The sequence below is a fragment of the Rhagoletis zephyria genome, unplaced genomic scaffold (genome assembly GCF_001687245.7).
Source record: "Rhagoletis zephyria isolate East Lansing unplaced genomic scaffold, Rhagoletis_zephyria_1.1 Rzeph_scaffold_03993, whole genome shotgun sequence".
In the NCBI taxonomy this organism is placed as follows: Eukaryota; Metazoa; Arthropoda; class Insecta; order Diptera; family Tephritidae; genus Rhagoletis; species Rhagoletis zephyria.
In genome coordinates this window covers 10,052-27,266 of record NW_016161076.1, presented here as the reverse complement: position 1 = coordinate 27,266, position 17,215 = coordinate 10,052, and the positions used below count along the sequence as shown (strand labels likewise).

The 17,215-nt window shown below is 32.5% G+C and overlaps 1 protein-coding gene across 2 annotated transcripts in view; it reads left to right on the top strand.

Annotated features, from left to right (window-relative positions):
* The window catches only part of LOC108370078 (neuropeptide Y receptor-like), a 31,226-nt gene extending 15,997 nt beyond the window's left edge, over positions 1-15,229 (top strand). The window contains exons 4-7 of one of the 2 annotated variants that reach the window (XM_017625326.1): positions 8,410-8,478; positions 9,296-9,530; positions 13,423-13,514; positions 14,848-15,229. In XM_017625326.1, the coding sequence (XP_017480815.1) occupies positions 8,410-8,478; positions 9,296-9,530; positions 13,423-13,514; positions 14,848-14,886 (435 nt within the window). In that variant the 3' untranslated portion in view covers positions 14,887-15,229. Of the gene's footprint in view, positions 1-8,409; positions 8,479-9,295; positions 9,601-13,422; positions 13,515-14,847 lie in introns of both variants that reach the window. The other variant, XM_017625325.1, reaches the window with a different exon arrangement.
* The last annotated feature ends 1,986 nt before the right edge of the window (positions 15,230-17,215 follow it).

The window sequence follows — 17,215 nt, the reverse complement described above, 5'->3', positions numbered from 1 at the left end:
AAAAAAAAAAAAAAAAAAAAACAACGCATTCGAACTCTCTGTAATTTGTACTTATGAAAAACTTAAAGCTTTGAAAATTGCATATCTAAAACAACTCTTCTTTTGCAGTACCGAAGTTGATAGCTTCCTATAAGAATCACTAGTATTTATGACTCATTTCAAATTTGAGTGCATCCTATAAAAAAGCCAGCAAATTTCAAAGTACTGAAAGTCTAACTTTAATGCGTTTAACGTGATTTTAACAGACTTGAGTACCAAAAAATTCAAAACAAAAATAACAATGAAAAATCCGAAATGGCAACGAACTCTCAAATGAACTTATGAACAGGATTGCCACTTGCGTAAATTATTACCAAAATTGGTAGAAAAAAATTTGGGTTGGTTAAAAGGTAAGTTTCTTCTAATTTTGGCACATTTTTGTTAAAGTATTTTGTCTGAAAAACAAACAAAGTTAGCTTTATATTATAAATTTATTTCCAAAAGCGTAGTCTACTTTATTGCAATAATTTTCGAACGCTGTAATGCACACTTCTTATATACATACATTCATATGTATGTATGAATATCTATAAAAGGCTAACATATCGTGCTCCATTCGAAATTCATTTTACTGGAATCCTGAGCAGCTTTTGATTACCTAATATTTTAAATGATTCCTTAAATAAAAAGAAAAAAATGGACTGCCATAAAATTGCACACTATGATTGTTCACAAAAAAAAAAAAACACACAAATAACCGGTAGAGTCCGGCGGCAAACATTTTTTTTAAATCAACGGGAATTTTTAGCTGTACATTGTTGGTTATACAAAAAAATATTCGTATACAAAGAATATAGCAAAAATTTTTTGCTTCAAAAACATTGAGAATATCAAAAAATAAAGTTTTTTGCAAATGATGAAGTTTCATTGTTGCTTTAAGTTTCATCACTTTCGCTTTTGGTTGAAGAAAACCGAGAAGATGCCATCAATATGACCTCTCCATATCAAAAGTTAAATAAAAAATTGCTTAAAATTTAATTTAACTTTTATTGAAATAACTAAATAATTAGAACGAAACTATAGTTTTTTTTTTAAATAACTAAAAAAAAGTTATTTGTAGATATTTTCAGGGTTTGGTAGATTTTTTCAAGTGGATGGCAACCCTGCTTATGAATAAAAAAATGAATCACGGCTATTTGCATAGGCTTACATTTACGTTAAAATATTCATAAACCAAAAAAAGCAAAACAGAAGCGGAAAGCCACAAAAAAATTCTATAAATTTTGTGTGTAAAATCGGTACACAAACATAATACTCGAAATGCATAAAAATAAAACATTTAATGACAACAAAATGAACTAAGAAAACAAAGTTGATGCTCACTCGTTCATGGTAATGGTATCGTTAAGTGCACGTTAATGTGCAGCAGTTACGATTGTCGATATACTTTTACAAATATATTTACATACTTACATATTTGCAGGTTTACATGTTCATGTACTCTCTATGAATATATGCACTCTTTTATATATAGTTACATATAGATACATATGTACATTAGACTGCATCGCTCCCCATCAAAAAAAATATCGGTCCTAAGTTTTCCATTGGAATTATAAAATATATTAGTTAGCTCCATTTCAATCTTTTTCAATAATATGCTGAATTAGAGTTAATGAAATAATTGAACCAATTTGAAACAAGATACACCTTGTAGTCAAAAAGGGGGCGGTGCTAAGGCCAATTCCCATAAGTCTATAGCAGTCTTTTTTATTATTAATAGATTGTTGTAAGTATTAACATGGAGTAAATTAGCGTACTCAGTTATTGAAATATCGTAGTTTTTGGGTGTCCGAAATTTACCGTTATACGGGAAGAGAGTGTAATTTTAGTCCGATTTTAATAATTTTCAACGAATTTCCTCCTTATACCAAGGTTATTAAGTGCACCGAGTTTGGTAGAAACTGATGAATCTGTTACCGAGATACACATTTGTGGTCATAAGGAGGCAGAACCTAGCCCATTATCCAAAAATTTATAATAACCTAATTTTGTGCTAAGTAGTTATTGTAATTATCGATTTTGAGTCAACAAGTTTCCGTAGTTACTGATTTATCGCAGTTTTCGTGTTTCTGCAAATTTCCATTATATGGGAGGTGGGCGTGGTTATTGCCCAATTACAAATATTTTCAATAGATTTCTTAGCTAGGCCCTAGGCAAGGCTCGTACCGAGTTTGGGGAGCATTGGTGAAGCGACTACTGAGATACAGCGTTTCATTTTAAGTGGGCGGGTTTACGCCCGTTTTTTTTTTTTTAATTTCATAATAGTACTATTTTTTAGCAGAATTTGACTTTACATACTAATTGTGAACGACTTGGATCCAATATTTACTGAAATATTGTAGTTGTTGCATTTTTTCGAAAATACCGGTATATGGGTTGGGTAACGTACCGAATTTCGTTGAGATATCTCAATTTTTGCTCGAGTTATCGTAAACACGGACGGACGGACGGATAGACATAGCTTAATCGACTTCGTTATGTGAACAAAGTTAATATACCCTTGTGCAAAAGTGAGCTCGGGTATAAATTACTATCTCATAACTATGATTTAGTTAAATCATTTTTTTTTTAATAATGTTTTTATGCAGATTTTTTGAGCTTAAACTGTTTGGTCGTCTGAGGTGATTTCTTTTTTGAAAAAGAATCCTTTAAGACATTTTTTTATTCATGAAAGACTCCATTTTTGGAGGTATTTTAAAATCGCTCTTTTTCAAAAAAGAATCCTTTAAGACATTTTTTTGTTCATGAAAGACTCCATTTTTGGAGGTATTTTAAAATCGCTCCAGCTCACTTAAATTTGTATATTTCTCCGAAATATTTTAGTGGAAGTCTTAAAATATAATAAGTTTTGTTATCCCTGCATAAAAACCGCAAACTTTTTTGGCGCTGCAGTCTAATGTACACACATACATATGTAGTACATGTACTTCAAGCTCAACCATGGAGACGCAGATAATCGCACAGGCCCTCCTATAATATTGCAAAGTCAAGCTGAGCAACTTATGTAGAGGGGCGCTAAAAGTCAAAATGCGAACAGCGCGGAAATATTAGATTGACGAAACAGAGTAGCCGGAGCAACAATGTTTGTGTTTTTTTTTTGGTATTTCGTCATAGCTCACCCAACTTAGGCATTGAAAGCAGCCTTTTTTCCATTTGGTAAGCCACCAAAAATTGTAGCGATATAAAATTTATGATAATCATTTTCCCAACGCTATAAATGCAATAAAAGCCTATAAGCGCAGTTCACTCGGTTCGGACCCGAAACGTCAACACGCTTTGTCTTCCTTATCTCCAATGCCACTGTGGCACTTTTGCTTGCGTCATTGTTTAACTTTAGCTTCAAAATTGGCTGCATATTTTTTCTTCATCCTATTTTTTTTTTTGTTGAAAATTTTCCACACATTTTGTTACATTTTCTTCTGGCCCATTAAAAGCTTAGCCTTTTACCCAGCCGCTTTGACCGTAGATCGACCCGCATCACTTCGCTTTGATGGCCAAAAACGTGCGTATGCACATCGATGGCGTTGGGAATTTGTTTAAGTGCAGTTGGCGTACTCGTATTTGGGCAAAACGTTTTGGCCATAGCCGAAAGGCGCTTGCAATCGGTTGGCAGCCGTGCAAACAACTTGTTGGTTGGTGGCTACTATTTTATTGCTGCTTCTGGGATTTTATTGAATACATCCATGTATTTATAAAAACAAATGTTGTAGGTGTATGAGTAGGTACATACATACCCATGCAGAAAAAAGTTATCAATTGATAAAAAATAGCCCACTTTTATCTAGCTTTTTTAATTAATGCAGGAGTAGTGAAGGAGATTGTTTTCTTTAAACGCGTTTCTATTTAAATGTCCTGCGCTTCGCAAATACTTTTTCGAATTGAGGACAAATAATATCATATTCATATTATCATTTTGTAGTTATGTCTGACGGAGTTCGAATATGAGACCACCTACAGCACAATATGTAAACAAATATGAAATGCAATAAAATAAATAAAGTAAATAAAAATAAAAATAAAATAAAATTTAAAAAAAGTAACATCATTTCTACTTTAGACTCTATCGATAACAAAACCGATAGTAATATCCAACAAAATATCGATCACAAAACCGATAGACATACCGATAACAAAATCGATGACAAATTCGGCTAAAATTTCGATAACAAAATCGATAATAGTATTAGTAGCAAAATCGATTAGAAAATCGATAAAAAATATATAAATCATCGATAACACAATCGATAAGCAAAACCGATTAGAAAATCGATAAAAATATCTATAACAAAATATATAAAAATAACAAAATCGATAACTTAATCGATAAAAAATCGATAACAAACTTGATATATATCGATAACAAAATCGGTAAATATCGATTAGAAAATCTATTAAAAATCGATCAAAATATCGATAACAAAATTGATAAAAATATCGATCATTATATCGATATGTTCCGAAAATATCGGTAGCAAGATTGATAACAGTATCGATAAAAATCTCGATAACAAAATCAATAAAAGTATCGATATCAAAACCGATAAAAATATTGATTATTTTATCGATAAGTCTCGAGAATCCCGAAAATCTCTAAAATCCCAAAATAGTTCCCAGATTGAGTCTCTGTGTCTCTCTCTATATCCTTTCCTCTTTAATTACCTCTATATTAATCTTTCGGCCGCTGTGATGTAGTGGTAAGCAGTGCGCGCTTCCACTCCGCAACGCCTGGGTTGAAGCCCTGGTCAAAGCAACATCGCAAAAAGTATAGAAAAAAGGTTTTTTCTTAACAGCGGTCGTCCTTTGGCAGGCAATGGCAAACCTCCGAGTGTATTTCTGCCATGAAAAACAGCTTCTCATAAAAATACACCGCCGTTCGGAGTCGGCGTAAAACTGTAGGTCCCTCCGCTTTGTGTGACAAAATCATGGCGCACGCCACAAATCGGAGGAGAAGCTCGGCCAAACACCAACATATGTGTAAGTGGCAATCTATTATTATTATTATTATTATTATTATTATTATATATTCATCTTTCTTTCTTGGCAAAATCTTTTTAGTTTCACTTTTATTTCAACATATTTTGATTAAAAGAAAAATACTGATAAAAATAAAATTTTTCATAAAACCAGGGTTGAAATCTTAAAATTCCTGCCCTTATTTTGTTTGTAAGTCAAATATGAGTGGCATTGTGCTACTATGATAGCACGGTCGAGTAATCATAGCCAACTTATGTACAGTAGTCGAAAAAATTACAGGCGCACCAAATTTTTTAAAATATTATTTTTTTTGTTATTTATTTCGGTTAGTTTTTTATAGTTCGCTCACCGCCGTCAACCGCCGCTAAAGAAGTTTCACTTTAAAAAATATTTTATTTTTCCTATTGCTTTTTTATGTCTAAAAGTAGTTAGTTGACTATTTCGCGGCCATCGCCCTAGAAATATAGTCAGCTTTCGTCAAAGAAAATATACAGATTATGAGTGACTTTTAGCTCCTTCCTAATCAGCTTAAAGTTAGGTTATAGTTAGATACATTTCCTGCAGGGACATATTTTTGTTATAAAGCCTTAAATGTTAACTATTGCAAGTATTTCGTTTGTGTTTCGTGCTTGTATTTATGTACATACCTTTTACTCTGTCCCGGCAGTCATGGATCAAGGGCAATCACGTTCGATCGTAAAAAGTTATTTACATATAAGGACAACAAATGTTACCAAACATATTGTCCATGTCGTTAGGCGATTTGCGCAATTTTTGTTAAGGAAAAACACAAAAATGAATGCAATTGGTTTCAATGTTTAAGACATGTCGGAATTGGTATTGGGAAAAAATAAGCCATGGGAAATAGGAATGTGAATCAAACGAGTGTGTATATATGCATACATACATATTTAGTGTGTATATTAATTTTTAGAGTCAAGAAGTAAAAACATTTTTCCCAAAATAATAAAATTTTTTTAAATTCTTAAGGCCGTTTCACATTTTTACAAATTTTTTCTTGTACACACAATTTTTTTCTTGTATACACAAATTGAAGCGAAAACCTGTTTAACAATCACACGCGACTGGTACAGTACATACAAATTCAATAGAAAATTTAATTGACAAAGTTTTCCATCACACGATGTGTTACTAATTTAGACCAAATTTTAGATTATTGCCCAATCGTCGGACTAGGCCTTTAGCCTGGGTCGACATTTTCTTGAAATCAAAGGCACCTCTCTTTCTAGACTAGATCGATGGTAGCGGAAGTCTTTATGCGTAGGTGGCCTTCGGCCGGCGCTTAAGGATTATAACCCTTACTAAGTAGAATTTTCTGTCTGTGTTGCCGGAAAAGGGGGCGGAAGTATTTTTGCGCAGAACTTCTTTCCGCGTAGGCGCCTAGGGAAGCTCGGCCAAACACTAACATATGTGTAAGCGCCAATATACTATTGTTATAAATTCTCAAAAAAAAAATCTCGAGTTGAAATGAAGCTACAAATTTGCTTTTATAGATACCTAGACATTTGTGTACGCATATACATATGTATATGTACATACCTATATCTATGCATTAAGTATTGTGTGCAACATTTATTGTTCGCCGTACTAATCACAGCAACTTACTTACATATAACTGAATTTTACTTGTACGCATTCTAACTGTTATGAGATTTCGAACAATGACGAAGTAATCCAATTATTTGTAGACTCGTTTCATAATTCTTATGTCTGGTGCAAATAAAAAAAGCAAAGCAAGGCGATCACAACTTCGGATATTTTTTGAGCAGTAAAAAAGCTGTGCTTTGCAATAGCAATAAAAAATGTTTACAACAAATGCAGGATATGTTGAGTATTAGGAAATTGATTTTGGTTTTTCTTTTCGTTCTTTTCTTTTTGCTTTTAAAAATAACAAATGTTATAAAGCTATGGTATAATGGGAACTTTAATGAATTATGCTGCATTATGTTTTTATAGCTCGGTATCTTCGAGTACTAAGATTATATCGATATAAAGTACCCCCTTGGTCTACTTAAACCCTAATTAGGCGGATAAAGCAAATAACTTAAGAAATAAAATTCAACATTGGCTGTTTTTAGGACCCGCAACTCCTCTGATAGTCAGCTTTCAAACTAGGGGGAGGGATACTTGCAAAGTTTTTTTTCATGGGAACCAAACCCAGTGTAATAAGTTAAATGTACATATAGGGGGTTTTGGTAGCTACAAATTTCTGTACTTATTTATTTCTATGCTATTTCATTGGAGCAAATCATGTCATAAACTTTCCATTGAAACCTCTTCATTTCATATTTTGTGAGAAAATTTTTCAATATCTAATCAGGAGTGGCCAGCATTACGCCCATTTTCTAAAAATTTATAATATTCTTATTTTTCGCCTAAAGATCATTGTAAATTTTCATTTTGTGCATCATTAGTTACTAAAATATCGCAGTCTTCGTATTTCTGAAAACTACCGTTATTTATCATCCGTCCTACGCTCAAAAGAAGAACCCGCATCAAAATAGGGCAGACAGCCACGGCTTAAACGATTTGTTTTTTCATTCCGGGAATTTATGTATACACTTGTCTGTATCTATCTCGATTTGTTTTGGCTATTACAAACAACCGTTATGTGAACAAAGTTAATATACCCTCGTCCACAAGCGCGCTCGGAACAAAAAAGTAAACAAAACCCATCCTTCTCACAGACATTGTATTTTTTATTGAGGTGTAGGGTCTAGATAAGCTTGTAATTTTTCTATTTTCCGACACACCCTAAGGTATTTGAAAAACATGGTATTAGACAACCAGAATTCAGAAGATCCATACATACCATACGATTTCCTTTTGCTTATCTGTTTGACTCAAATAAATCGAAAGCAAGAATGTAGAAAATATGACCTTTATAACCATGACAAAAAATAGTTAGTAAACAATTGCTATTATTTTCGTAACTGAACATTGTGTATGCGTAAACAAATTTCGACTGTCCACATCGAAGGATATCATTTGAAATGAGTCGTATTGTTTGCTTAGCAGCACCCAGCCTTGTTGCGGATAAAAATTAGCTAATTAATACAATAAACGTATATACGTACATATGTAACTAAATACATACATGCATACATACTTTCGCCTACGTTACGCCCCAGTTTTGCTGACAACACTTTCACTATTTATCATCACGTATGTATTGCTTTCAAGCTTTCAAGTACACATAGGGGTGTATTTATTCCAATTGTTGCCGCTCCATTAGCACTGCGCATATACATATTCACTTGACAAAATAATTAATTATACAATGACTTTATATATAATTAATCTTCGACTGTCATAAAAAAATTTCGTATGTATTAATAAAACAATTGTTTCTTTCCTTTTGTATATTTGCAGATGATTAAGATGATGGTCACAGTTGTTATTGTATTCACCATATGTTGGCTGCCTTTCAATGTGCTTGTGGTAAGTTTAGACTTTCATATGCTTATAAGCACACATAAATATTAAGTTTTTTATATATGTAAGCTTATTAGCGCAAAATCATATTATTAATAATAAAATTTCAATACATACATTTAGTGCTTATCATAACTATACGACACTCCCATACTTTTTGAAAAGTTTTTGACTATAGATACATTTTTTTATTATTTAATTTTAATTTTCTGTACATATGTACATTAGACTGTCTGACTAATTATTTTTCCCTCGGTCCCATATGAAAATTTCGTTTTCGGTCACAAAAAAAAAAATAACTGTGGCAAATTTTCAGCCATCTAAGTTCATTTTCAAGTTGGCGCTCGCAAAGACACGAATTTTTAATGGACAAATTAAATGTCTATTTAGATATTAAGTAAAGATTAATATGGGGTCTTAATTAGAGAAATACAAGCCAAATCAACAATTTTTTCTGTCTGTCTGTAGGTTATTCCGTTTTCGCTTTAATAAGTGGTTCGAAACTGCTAGGACATACCGTTCATTGTTGGCAATTTTTTATTTTTATTTTTTTGTTGAAGGTTTCCTTAATTTTTTCCACTCTGTATGGAAGAAAATGAGCGACACCGTTAAAAAAAAAATCCGAAATCCGGTATTAACCGGTTTGAAGTTTGAAGCTCGGTTTTTGTTACAGAGCGAAATACATATATTTTCATAAAAAAACAATGATTAAAATTAAATAATTGTGTAGAAATTTGGATATCGTGTGTCGCATAGTGATGATAAGCGCTTTGTATACTTTTCCCTCATTTGTTTTCATTCAATTTAATTGTACTCTTTGCAGCTTCTACTCAACGACGATGACTTCAACATGTGGGACCCATTGCCCTACTTTTGGTTTGCATTCCATTGGCTAGCCATGTCGCACAGCTGCTACAATCCCATCATTTATTGCTACATGAATGCTCGCTTTCGTGGTGGATTCCTGCAGATTATTTATCGTGTGCCAGGTTTGCGTCGATGTTGTTGCCTGCGTCGTTATTTGCATAATCGTGGCGACCGAAATTATGATGCTACCGGTGAGATGACCTTCAAATTCAATGCTGATAATGGTGGAGGTCTGTTGAGGAAACCTAAAATACGCATTAGGTGCCACCAAACTCTGGTTTCTTCTCTTCTATCTTGACATCCTTTTTAACTGTTTTGCTTTTTTTTACACTTTCTTTTTGTTAGTGTAATGTTTTTTGTCAGAAACTTGTATCATTGCTTTACCTTGCTTCTTTTGTTGACTGGAGCTAGTTAGTTATATGTACGTGTGCATGTTAGCATATCATAATGCATGTTCCCTAGCATGTTGTCATACATAGTATGCAAAAAGTATACCGTTATGATTGTAGTTACTGAAGTTCCTTTGTGAGGATATCGCTTTCAATTATACTGTGAAACGTCGATGTGGCAAAGTTGTAGGCACTATGGGCCAGCAGCCCATAAAAAGTGACGAAAATATGAAGCCAATGATCGATTTCAATGATATTGCGTACAAGGGGGTTTTTGGGCTCGCTGGTTAGGAATCTGAAGTCGGATTTAGAAAATTCAAAATGGCGAATGACTTAAAAAAATAGATATATGTATATTAAATTTTTATGAAACTGTCTACAGAGGGGTCTATGGGGCAGCTGATTACGAATTTGAAGCCTGATTTGGATTTTCCATATAGTGGCGCCAATATAGCGGATGACTTTTAAAATTGCGGGGCAGCTGATTAAAGAATAAGACATATGCAACACTTAAAAAATATACACACAAAAAAAATAATAAAAAAAGTTTTCAGGTATATAAAAATTTAAGAAATTACAAAAAAAAAAATTATTAAAGTGGATACCACATTTGTCGTAGGCTAACTTAAGGCGTTACCGTACAAATTTGGATTCGTTATAAATCCCATAAAAAACTTCCTTACATCACGCACTATAAACACTTAATATTTTGTTCAATGCATTCCACTGCCATATATGATCAATTTTCCAAAATGATTCCAGTAATAAAGAATTGAATAAATGGTTTTTCTTGATCATAGCATTAATGCGGTTAGAAGAAACTATGATGCAATGAGGTTTGTTATTTAATTTGGGAAAAATACTATACGGTTTTAGCTCAAATAGGATCTTCTTTTTTCTTTTTCTCTTTAACGTGTCAAAAGATTCAATGACATACTTTATGGTGTGTTTATTTGCTACAGATACGGCAGCAAGCCTTTTTTATTTCCAACTGTTATTATCACATTCTTTTTGGGAAGAATAAGGTGTCACCATCACCTGATTAGTCTCTTAATAAGATTCAAGAGTCCCGCTACTTTACAAGGAGGAGGAATCATCTTGAATGAACACATTTTAGTGCTTAAGGTTTTAAGGTTTTTTGTTCCAGCCTATATGCAGCGATAGTGTTCACAGTCTTCTTCATCCGCCCTCGCTCTGCCGGAGACCCCGGTTGAAACCAGAGCAGACGTGACGCCACAAAGGCAGCTTTAACGAACCCATCTTTTCCGCCTTTGCCTTCGGATTACGACATTTTCATCAAAATCAAGCTACCAGATCGAAAATTATAATAAAATTTTTTTCTGAAAAGATTTTGATCGGCAAAGGAAAAAATTAAATATTCAAAAGCAAAATGCGCATTTGAAAGCTGCGAAAATACCAGATACCACTGCAAGGAGGACGGTATAAAATTTTTTCAATTACCACCGCTTCTTTTTGTGAGACCAAAATGGCTTGAAGCCTGCAGCTTGCTGAGCCAAAATATCTTTTGAGGAATTAACGACATTCCAATACTCGTAAAGGAGGAGGAGGCGGAGGTAAAAACTGGTTTCCGTCTCTACGATTATTTAGTTTTTAATTTTTTAAATAGATTACAGCAGAGCATAAAGAAAACGACTTTCTCGAAAACATAAGTCCACTTAAAGATATTGAGTTTGATGGGCTGGAAAATTTTGCAGGTTACCTTGTGTCGAAAATGGGACTGGCGCAATTCGGTTCCAGGACGAGTGAAGGGAAAGATAGTAATTATACATTCGTTAATTGCATATCTGAAAGGAGGTATTTATAAACCAAGTGCTGATTTTTTGAATATTTTGGAGCATTTGAACTCGAAATTTATTGAAAGTAATGGTGAAAAAGTAAGAAGTCCAAATTCAAAAAGACATTTATTGTACAATCCAAATGTTACTATCGAGGAAAGAATTGTAAAAGGTTTTGTTTTTTTTTTTGGAAGGAAATGCCATGATTCATTGTATTACGAAGTAAAATTGCATTCTTTATATGCACATATTTTCAGTACATATGTATATTATGTACTGGACTTGTATAATTTCATCTAAGAAGACTAAATTATTTACACCCATTTACTGTGAAAGAAATTCCCATCTCGAAATTTCTTAATTTATGAAACATGAAAAAATTATGAAGCTTCAAAAATCTCAGTATCCGTCAAAAAGTTGTTTATTGAAACAACCTTCTTTTTTATCATGCCTTAAATGCTATCTTGACTGGCCTAATCAGCGTTTGTCCTTGGCTTCGAAATAAAATTTAGCAATAGACACGCATACACTCGTGTACATTAACGTTTATTAGCCAAGTGGATATTTTATGTATTTAATCAATTCGAAGAAAGGTCTTGTTATTAGCCGAGTGAATGTAATTATTATAAATATTTCCAGCTAAATTTATTTTGTGATGACTTAAAAAAATCTGACACACGTAAACTTAATTTTGGGTGGTGGATAATGGATCTGTATATAACAATAAATAAAATAGAAAATCTTTTTAATATACTACGCTTTTATAAATGGACTACTAATTAAAAAATAATATTTCTCAGATCTATAAAATTTGTTTTGATAACTTTTGATTTTGAAATTTGAAAAAGTTTTTTTTTATTTTAGTTATTTTATACTTTTTAATCTTGTCTGTAAAAAATTATGCAATAGATATTAAATTAATTTAACTTGCAGTGAAAAGAGAACAGAAGTTTATACAATGTTTTGTGCTCACGTTGAGTATATACATACATACATACATTCATATAGCAGCGGCGCGACATCTAGAGTCTTATAATTGTATGTCTTTGATATGATACGTATGACGAGGTTGATATCTAGACTTTGCCATAAATACCTTTGCTATATTTGTAGTACAAATGGTGGTCTGGACATACACCATTGCAAGTTGATAAAAGCGTTGTAATCGTAAATTCTTTTAACTAATGTTAAAACCCATTCTTTTGCAAAAACATCAAGCTATCAGCGTAGGAAATTGATTGATAATTTCAACAAAAATATACAACGATATTATTAATAGATTATACATGGCGTATGAGTGACATTCTTTCAAGTCATATTTCATAGAAAATAAATTACTACGCATTCTCATTTGATCATTTACAACTTTAAATATGTATCAATCAATTTTTTTCGTCGATAGCCTGGTGATTTTTAATTTACAAAAAAACCTTTTATTTTAAAATTTTTCCCTGTTAAAGTTTGCATTTTTGTATTCACAATGCAAACTACAGAGTCGCAATCTATGGCCCAAAATTAAGTTCAGGTGTTTCGGCGTTTTTTTTTTTTGTGTAATTTCGAAATTTGAAATTTTTCTTACAGTGTAATTGGAAGAAGTACAAAATAGAGACATTCTTTCAAAGAAATTTGTGTGTGCAAATTAACTACTAAGAAATAATTATCAAATGTTTTTTTTAATACCTATCTTTCAATCAAAATTCTTTGGTGTCGTGCTAGATACTTATAAAGTATTGCGTTGAAAGCGCTTATAAAATTGATAATTCTACTAATTTCATTACAGTTTTTGCTTGGTCTATACATTTTCTTACACACCCCGCACACTTAGCAAAAAACTATTTAAAAAAAATTTAAAATAATATTTCAATTTTTTTTTTAATCTTTGCTTTCATGCAATAAAGGCACGGACGATGCATTCCACTTGCAGCGGGTGAACACCTCAACCACATACATCAGCACACGAAGAAAACTCCGAGCGAATTCCATGCAAATGGTAGGTAGCGATTGTGCAAGTATGCAAGTTCGTAGGAAAATGTCCAATAGAGAGAAAAACTTAATACTGTTTATACATATAAATGCTTAAAAATTTTTTTTTTTATTATAAGCATTTAACGCAACAATTTATATTTACATACATATGTATGTATTAAGGTTGTCCTTCAAATATAAAAATATAAATTTTGTAATAGTTCTGCGTACAAAATAAAGACATCCACGAAAATGTCAAAATTAAAAAAAAGAAATAGAGTTAAAAAAAAATTACATAGTTTTCGCTTGAAATCTGATAAATTCGACAATTTATTAAAACTTATTCACATGAATTTATAAACATGCCGTATTTTAGTTGGGCAAGATAAATTTTTTTATGAATTTTTCTGATTTAAAAAATAGCTAAATTTTTTGAAACCCTGGGGCCTATTTCATAAAGTGGCAGTAATATCTCTGTAACGGCAGGCATTTTCCATTTTGCGGGCGACCATTCGACAGATTGGTGGGTGTTTTGTTTCATAAAAATAATTGTCACCACGGCTTCAAATCAATGAGAAAATTCATTAAAAAGTGACAAATTGTCGCTGTCGGGTATTGAAATTGTCGTTGACAAAATTGTCGCTAGTCTTATGAAATTCATATGTAATAATTGTAAATGCCTTATTTTAGTTTTAAGAAATATTCAAATTATAGAAAAATAATGAAATGCCCGCAATTGCCATCTATGTAAACAAAATTGTAAAGACGACAAATTTACCAGGGGCCACCGAAAATGCAAATGCATATCCATTTAGGGTACTACCGTTATAAATGTATGGATTTATGTTGTAAATTGCAATTGCTTTATTAAAAACACAAGCACCCTCAGCTAAAAAAAGATATTATTAAAAATTAGCCACTGGAAACTGAAACGTTAAACCCACAAACTGCATCAAATTTTAGATGAAGTTTTTTTTCGAATGGACACTTTCCTACTGGGTATTTAACCCATGTACTGAATTTGTGCCTGGAAGTATGCAACAGCAGCTGCATATTGGACAAAAGTGTAAATCAGGGAAAGCGAATGCCAACGAAACGGTGGTCATAAAATTAACGCCAATGTAAAGTGGCAGAAAAGTTTTAATTTCCTGCATAAATTCAACTTGCACAAATAACATCTCACACACTCATACACACACTTTGACAAATGCGAGATACCACCAAGTACCGCATTCAAACATATTCCACTTCCAATAGTTCACATTTAAGACATACTACTAAAGTACATTCCAAGATTTCTACGCTGGTTTTTTGAAAATTTTTAAAACTTATACTCTCTTCTCTCCTTCTTATTGCAGAGTCAATTTTCATGTGCCGAACCCACAGTGTTGCGGTAGTGCCAGCCCCATAGGTGTGGGCAATCCCGCATCTCCGTACCGCCCACAAGAACGAATATTCAGCCGCCCATCAGCAAGTCGCGTTTTGTGTGACGAAAGTTATGTGATACAGAATAAACGCACATACACATATGAATATGTACATATGTATGTATGTATAAATTATATATCTTCACGCGAATTTACGGCACTTTGAAAAGCAGTATCAGCTGCATATGGAAATTGTTTAAGCTAATTTACATACATATGCACTTATGTACTTATGTGTGTCTATACATATTTATGTATGAACATGCGAGTGAAATTGTACTTTAGCACTGGCATCTGACGTGCATATACATATGTACATTAGACTGCATCACCAAAAAAAAGTTGCATTTTTTCCGCCGGAATTACAAAATTTATTACATTTTAAGACGTCCACCAAAGCGAGCTGGACCGATTTGAAAATACCTCCAAAAATGAAGCTTTTTATGAATGAAAATAGTTCCTTAAGGAACTTTTTGAAAAAAGTCCCCTCAGATGACAAATTAGATTAAGCTTAAAAAGTCTGCATAAAAATATTTAGAAATCTTTTCAACGGAATCGTAAGAATGAGGTTTTTGATGCTGTTTTTTTACTTTTTTCAAAGATTGGTTTACGAAAAACTTGAATAACTGGGCCAAAAATGTTCTGATTTAGTATTATGGGATCTCAGTAGAAAGGTATTTTCACACTGTTTTTATTTCTGGCCAAAAAAAACGTCATTCGTGTCCCATCTGGTTTTTACGAATTGGCATTCGTCTTAATTCAACTCTGAATGACCATCGTTCATCCTATCTTTCTCTTCCATCCTTTGAATGAGCTTATTAGCAAGGAACAAAAAGGTTGAGAAAATACCTTTCCAATGACACCTCTTAAGTCTAAATCGGAAGAGTTTAGGTTCAGTTATTCAAGCTCTTCTTATACCAATCTTTGAAAAAAGTTAAAAAACAGCATCAAAAATCTCATCAACGATACCGTTCAAAATTTTTTTAATTTTTTTTAAATATTTTAAACTTAAACCGTTGTCATTTGAGGGGATTTAAAAAAAATCTTTAAGAAACTATTTTGATTCATAAAAANATGTCAGTTGAGGGGATTTAAAAAAAATCTTTAAGAAACTATTTTGATTCATAAAAAACTCCATTTTTGGAGGTATTTTCAAATCGGTCGGTATAATCGATTTTATAATTCCAATGGAAAAATAGTACCGATTTTTGTTTGTATGGGGAGTGATGCAGTCTAATGTACATACATACGTTGCGTGCAACTAATTAACAACGACGACTACTCAAATATATACTAACCACAGATGTTTAGGTTTATGTCCAGAGAAATCTAATTCAAATAGTAAATGAACATCAATGGGAGGAATTGATGAAAACGAGTTTTTCTGAAAGTCTGGATTTTATATAGAGGAGCAATTTCTTAGTTTTCCCTGGCTGGCAATTTTAAACGTTTTTTTCCTCAATTTGAAGTTGTCGGTCGCAGAGCAGCCTTTAAAAAAATTAAAAGTAATTTGCGGGTAATTGCAAATATTTATACCATCAAAGGGCCTTCTGGTGGTTTTGGGTACAAGGAATTTGAAACTGAAATTCATTTTTACCAAAAGCGACCTTGCATTTTTCCTTCATGCTCCTTCCATATTTTTTGCATCAGAGCGCACCCAGCGGCCGTTATTGGCGAAAATAAATTACAAATTAAGATATTTATGTGAGCCGAATACGGGACAAAAAATATTTTTGCAAATTTTTTCCACAAAAACTTTCAGGTCTTAAAGCCTTCTTCAATGATTCTAGGTGTATTAGCCCTGAAACAGCATCCTTGTAGTAACATTGCAAATTTGCAGGAAATTTTTCTCCAGATTTTTACACCCCAAAAATTGTTAAAAAAAAGTTAAAGTTTTGGTATAATAAGGTGCAACTTTGAAGTCGCACTGTTAATTGTTGAATTTTTTTTTTGTTGACGATGTTGCGCATCTTTTTCATACAAAGTAAGTATGTTCGACCATTTTTTTTAAAAGAGAAGCAAATGAGCAGCACGTTATTATACTAAATTTTAATGAGGTACAAAACTGCAAACCAAATTTGTTTTCTAAAGATTCTAATTAAAAGAGTTTGAAATTTTTGTGAAACATTGAACTAATAATTGTTATAGTTGTTTGCATTCAGATTAGAAATAATAACTGTTTATGGGAGAAATTAGAGTACGATTTTCCATTCACTAAAAATCCAAAGGCGGTGTTTCTTCGCAAGCTCTCATCGATGTTTTCTATAATCTCCGGAGGGCAAAAGCTTCTTCCTGGAGA